The following is a 6,476-nucleotide window of genomic DNA, read 5'->3' as shown; positions in this document are numbered from 1 at the left end:
CACCCCACCCCCCACCCCACCCTCTGCCACTTTCCCCCCTTGGTGTTCATACATTTGTTCTCTACATCTGTGTCTCTATTTCTGCCTTGCAAATCAGTTCATCTGTACCATTTTTCTAGATGCCACATATATGCGTTAATATACGATATTTGTTTTTGTCTTTCTGACTTACTTCAGTCTGTATGACAGTTCTGGGTCCATCCACGTCTCTACAAATGACCCAATTTTGTTCCTTCTTATGGCTGAGCAATATACTCCATTGTATATAGGTACCACATCTTCTTTATCCATTTGTTTGTCGATGGGCATTTAGGTTGCTTCCATGACCTGGCTGTTGTAAATAGTGCTGTAGTGAACATTGGGGTGCATGTGTCTTTTTGAATTATGGTTTTCTCCAGATATATGCCCAGTAGTGGGATTGCTGGGTCATATGGTAATTCTGTTTTTAGTTTTTTAAGGAACCTCCATACTGTTCTCCATAGTGGCTGTATCAATTTACATTCCCACCAACAGTGCAAGAGGTTTCTCTTTTCTCCACACCCTCTTCAGCATTTGTTTGTAGATTTTCTGATGATGCCCATTCTAACCGGTGTGAGGTAATACCTCATTGTAGTTTTGATTTTCATTTCTCTAATAATTAGTGATGTTGAGCATCTTTTCATGTGCTTCTTACCCATTTTTATGTCTTCTTTGGAGAAATGTCTATTTAGGTCTTCTGCCCATTTTTTTTGATTGGGTTGTTTGTTTTTTTAATATTGAGCTGCAATGAGCTGTTGATATATTTTGGAGATTAATCCTTTGTCAAGTGATTCGCTTGCAAATATTTTCTCCCATTCTGAGGGTGGTCTTTTCATCTTGTTTATGGTTTCCTTTGCTGTGCAAAAGCTTTTAAGTTTCATTAGGTCCCATTTGTTTATTTTTGTTTATATTTCCATTACTCTAGGAGGTGGGTCAAAAAAGATCTTGCTGTGATTTATGTCAAAGAGTGTTCTTCCTCTAAGTTTTATAGTGTCCAATCTTACATTTAGGTCTTTATCCATTTTGAGTTTACTTTTGTGTATGGTGTTAGGGCGTGTTGTAATTTCATTCTTTTACGTGTAGCTGTCCAGTTTCCCAGCACCACTTATTGAAGAGACTGTCTTTTCTCCATTGTATATTTTTGCCTCCTTTTGTCATAGATTAGTTGACCATAGGTGCGTGGGTTTATCTCTGTTCCATTGATCTGTATTTCCCTAGTGTTTGATTTTGACAACAGTATTGGAAGGTTATTATCCCCATTGTCTAGATGAAGTTCGCTCAGGGTTGTGTAGCTATTGAGGAGTTGTTTGTTGTTATTGTTTTGTTTCTTCTAACTCTTAATCTGGCTTTTTTTCCTCCTAACATGATGCCAAGCACGGACTCTGAAGTTAGACTGCTTGGATTAAAACCCAGGCCCTGCCACTTTCTGGCTTTGGACCTTGAGCAAATCACTTAATCTTTCTTAGCCCTCATTTTCCTAGCTGAAAACAAGGGCAGTGCTAGAACTTACCTCCATGGCTTGTTGTGAAGATTAAATGAAATAATATGAAATGCTTAGCAGAGTACCTGTTATATAATAATCTTTCAGTGTATATTGGCTGCTGCTATTATTATTAATTATTATTACACTCTTGTTCTCCTAATATTAAACTGTTAATTCAGGAGCACCAAACGTTGAACTAGCTTTAACTTCTCTCCACTTCAAACCTGGAAAAGCTTAGTCCTGATGTGTCTGAGATGCCACTCTGTTTTTGTCTTTTAGCTGAACTTGTAGTTGATAAAGCCATGGAGTTAAGATTTGTGGGTGGTGTCTATGGTGGCAACATAAAGCCAACTCCCTTTCTGTGTTTGACCTTGAAGATGCTTCAGATTCAACCCGAGAAGGATATCATTGTAGAGTTTATCAAAAATGAAGATTTCAAGTGAGTGAAATGTTTATTAGCTAATATAAAAAGTTCAATTTCATGGTCCAGAATTTGGCTTTAGTTAAGAGGAGTGGAAACAGTGTATCTCATTTTCACAGAGTTCCACTCTAGGATTTTGCTCTTGAGCCTCTTGAGTTTGTGTTTTGTCTGTTTTGATTATATTGACCTTCTCCTTCACTGTCTCAGTCTTGATGGCTTTTCCCCAAAAAACAGTATTTCACAAACTCACTGAGCATATATTAAGCAGAAGTGAGTGCCTAATATGTTGCTAGCACTGAATGCTTAAGGGTGAAGAAAACAACGTAGTGTGGTAAAGAAGAGGGAAACTTTGGTGTTAAATGTAGGTTCATGTCCAGACCCTGTTACTTATTAACTGTGACCTTGGAGAAGTTACTTAATTTTCTGAATTTTACTTTATTTACCTATAAAATGAAACAGTAATAGCAACTCAGGATAGATGTGAGGATTAAGGAAGACAGAACAGTAAATCTCCCAACACAGTGCCTGTTGCAGGGTATACGGCCCAAAAATCTAAGCTGCTCTTATTATTTTATTATCCATTTTTCAAGGAGCTCACAGACAAGTATAGGAGACAGACATAATAATAGATTATTATGTGCCACCCTTTATTCTAAAAAATTTAATATAATAATTTATTTAAACTTCACAAAAACCCTGTAAAATTATTATCCCTATTATATAGGGGAGGAAACTGAGGCAGAGAGAGATTGGTTTCCCCAAGGTCAAATGCTGGTAGGTGGCAAAGCTAGTTTCAGAGTCCATATCCTTTGCCACTCTATTTTGTTTGTCATATACAGAAACTGTTGAGTTTCAAATGCCTACTCTTTATCCAAGTGGAGATTTGAGTGGGTAGTTGGGATATAGGAGAAAGGGAAAAGAAAGGAATCTTACAAACATTAATGGCTAGAAAACAGCTAACTTTTATTAGGCACTTACTGTGTGCTAGCTATATGCTATGCTTAGCACCTTACAAACATTTTTTACTTAATACACCAAGCCATCAAATTAGGGACTATCAGGTACATTTTATAAGGATTGAGAAAGCAAATAAATTGCCCAGTGTTACAGAGTTAGTAAATAATGGAATCAGAATTTGAACCCAGATGAATTTGACTTTTTTCCATAACCAGCATTCTGCTTCCTAGCAACAATTTATATATTCATGTCTATGTAAATTGGTTGTATTGTTAGTAAATAAATCTTATACTTTTGGTTGTTAAATTTAGTATCTCATTTGATTCTTAAAATAATCCCATGAAGTAAATAGGTTGTATCTTAGTTTTACAGATGATATAATAGACCCTGAAAGTTGAGCAGCATATCCTAAGTAACCACAGCCAGTAAGTGGTAGAATCAGAACTTAACACAGGTCTCCATATTTTAGCTATCTTTCTACTGCCCCATGCTGCTTCTAAAAATTTAGCTTTCTCATCTGCCAAAGAGAAGAAAGAACTTGTTTATCCACTACTGTCATGAGAAAAGCCAGTTGTAAAACTCAGGAACTTTGTAGGATGGCCTGTTGTTTCACTGTCATCTATCTGTCAGGTATGTCCGCATGTTGGGAGCACTTTACATGAGGTTGACAGGCACTGCAATTGATTGCTACAAGTACTTGGAGCCTCTATACAACGACTATAGAAAAATCAAGAGCCAGAACCGAAATGGAGGTGAGTATGGTGCCAGGTGTCTAGACCTTCATCCCTGAACCAGTTTTTATTTCACCAGTATCTCTAGTGTCACATTGTCACATACATTGTGAGTGTTGCTTTTAATCCAGATTGTTACTGTCTTCAGTCAGGTCCTCCTTCTCTCTCATGGGGAGTGGCACTCCATTAGACTACTAGCTTCCTTTCGACCTTAACCAGTCTGCCCATCTGCCTGTCTTTCCAACTGCATCCCATGTTAATACTTGCTTTGCATCATGTGCTCCATCCCATAAAGATCTAGCTCCTGAATGACCTTCACTGTAAAATCCTTCTCCAGACCCCCCAGACAAGGTTAGTTTTCCATACATTACACCTTCACGGTTCTTTCTACTGTGGCCTCTCTTGTACGATACTTCACCCTGCAGTATATAGACTGTACTCATGCTTATGTAGGAATCCCACTGAAAAATAATAAGTGTATCCAGGAGGGGCAGCTCCATACCTTTTACAAAGAGACATATTTTGTGGTAAAATGGGATTCAGGGAATGCAGTCAGAACTTTTTCTCACTTAGTATCATAACAAAAGACTAGTAGCATTTGCCTTTACCCTCTACATATTACACTAAGGAGTAGAAGTTAAGAATTTGGTATTATTCTTTAAACTTTTATTAACTTATTCATTCATTGAATAAATACATATTAGGTGTCAATGTTATGGCAGGTACTATGCTATGTACTGAAAATAGTATGGTGAACAAGATGGACATGGTCATGGCCATCATGAAATTACTTAGTTATGACTATATTATGTTAAACTAAGATAGGATTTTTAAACCTAGTGACAATTTGGGCCAGATATTTCTTCATTGTGGGGAGCTGTCCAGTGCATTATAGGATGTTTAGCAGCATCCCTGGCTTCTACCCACTAGAGCACCCCATAGTTGCAGGGGGCAACACCACTGAACTAAGAACCAAGAACCACTGAACTAAGGTAATGTTTACCATAGAAATTCTAAGAAGCTATTGCTCCACTTACCATATAAGATACATGATTCTTAAAAATAGCAAATCACTATGTTGTACACCTGGAACTAATACAATGTTGTAAGTCAATTATACATCAATTAAAAAAAATTTGCTGACCCATGCAGGGGAAAAGATACATATTCTATATTCAGGAACTTAGTGGGTTCACATGAGAAATTGCACTTGAGTTATAAATTTTATTCATGAACATTACCCCATTACAATTCAGGACTCTTTGTGCTTGTTTTTGTGTCTCTCCTGCTAATTGGGACAGCTTCATTCATCCCTTTATCCCCAGCTCCTAGAAGAGGCATGGCACATAAATGGCCTCAATAAAAGGGAGTTGAATGAATGGAAGATAGGTGGTGATGACAAGAATATGAAAGGCTGTAGTTTGAGCCCAGGTTTGACAGTAGTCCCTTCAGTGTAAGTGCCACACTGCAATAGCTTTATTAGTGAATGTGCAGGCAAAGGGAAGCTGCAGAGAATTCACACTTTCTATACCGAGTACCCTGTTAGATATCTTGCATAAAGAATCTTGGGCTTCCCTGGTGGCGCAGTGGTTGAGAGTCCGCCTGCCGACGCAGGGGACGCGGGTTCGTGCCCCGGTCCGGGAGGATCCCGCACGCCGCGGAGGAGCTGGGCCCGTGAGCCGTGGCCGCTGGGCCTGCGCGTCCGGAGCCTGTGCTGCGCGACGGGAGAGGCCGCGGCAGCGGGAGGCCCGTGTACCGCAAAAAAAAAAAAAAAAAAAAAAAAATCCTGAAGAATCTTACACTTCTTTTACTTTTTGGCTATTTCAATTTATTTCCTAGTTACTTGAGCTTATTATTTTTCTTTCAGAGTTTGAACTGATGCATGTGGATGAATTTATTGATGAACTACTGCACAGTGAGAGAGTCTGTGATATCATTCTGCCCCGGCTACAGGTAAGAGATAAAGGTCATACACACACAATACACAGTACACAATAAAATGTGTGTAAAGATCTCTTTACACGCATACATGATAAATCACCATGGAGCTCAGAATCTTCTTTTTTTTTTTAATTGAAGTATAGTTGATGTACAATATTATGTAAATTATAGGTATACAGTATAGTGATTTACAATTTTTAAGGGTTCTACTCCATTTATAGTTATTATAAAATATTGGCTATATTCCCTGCAGTGTACAGTATATCCTTAGAGTTTATTGTATACCTAATAGTTTGTTCCTCTTAATTCCCTCCCCCGCTTCCCTCTCCCCTCTGGTAACCACTAGTTTGTTCTCTGTATCTGTGAGTCTGCTTCTTTGTTACATTTACTAGTTTGTTGTATTTTTTAGATTCTACATATAAGTGATATCATACAGTATTTGTCTTCCTCTCTCTGATTTATTTCACTTAGAATAATATCCTCCAATACTGTGTAGCACAGGGAACTGTGCTCAATACTCTGTAATAACCTAAATAGGAAAAGTATTTGAAAAAGAATAGATACAAGTATATGTATAACTGAACCACTTTACTGTACAGCTGAATCATTTTACTGTACACTGTACTGTACTGTACTCCTATGAAATAAAAAATTTTTTTAATAAATAAATAATTTTAAAATAATAATATCCCCCAAGTCCATCCATGTTGCTGCAAATGGCAAAATTCCATTCTTTTTTATGGCTGAGTAGTATTCCATTGTATATATATACTGCATTTTCTTTTTTGTTCCAAATATACATATATTATTATATTTCTTTATAAAAAATTAATGTAATTATGACAATATACTTTAGGTTTTTTTTTTTTTTTTTTTTTGCTCCCCAACTTTAAGGAGATTTTAATTTCTAAAAAAAAATGTAAAT

General features: G+C 37.2%; 1 protein-coding gene across 2 annotated transcripts in view; it reads left to right on the top strand.

Annotated features, from left to right (window-relative positions):
* PRPF38A (pre-mRNA processing factor 38A) overlaps positions 1-6,476 on the top strand; it is a 21,728-nt gene that overhangs the window by 3,170 nt on the left and 12,082 nt on the right. For both annotated transcript variants that reach the window (XM_007459609.1, XM_007459608.1), the window contains exons 2-4: positions 1,781-1,940; positions 3,510-3,631; positions 5,478-5,563. In XM_007459609.1, coding sequence (XP_007459671.1) covers positions 1,781-1,940; positions 3,510-3,631; positions 5,478-5,563 — 368 coding nt within the window. The remainder of the gene's footprint in view (positions 1-1,780; positions 1,941-3,509; positions 3,632-5,477; positions 5,564-6,476) is intronic.

Source organism: Lipotes vexillifer, unplaced genomic scaffold, assembly GCF_000442215.2.
Source record: "Lipotes vexillifer unplaced genomic scaffold, Lipotes_vexillifer_v1.1 scaffold525, whole genome shotgun sequence".
Taxonomy (NCBI): Eukaryota; Metazoa; Chordata; class Mammalia; order Artiodactyla; family Lipotidae; genus Lipotes; species Lipotes vexillifer.
Note: the sequence above shows the minus strand (reverse complement) of the source record. Positions and strands in the feature narration are given on the sequence as shown.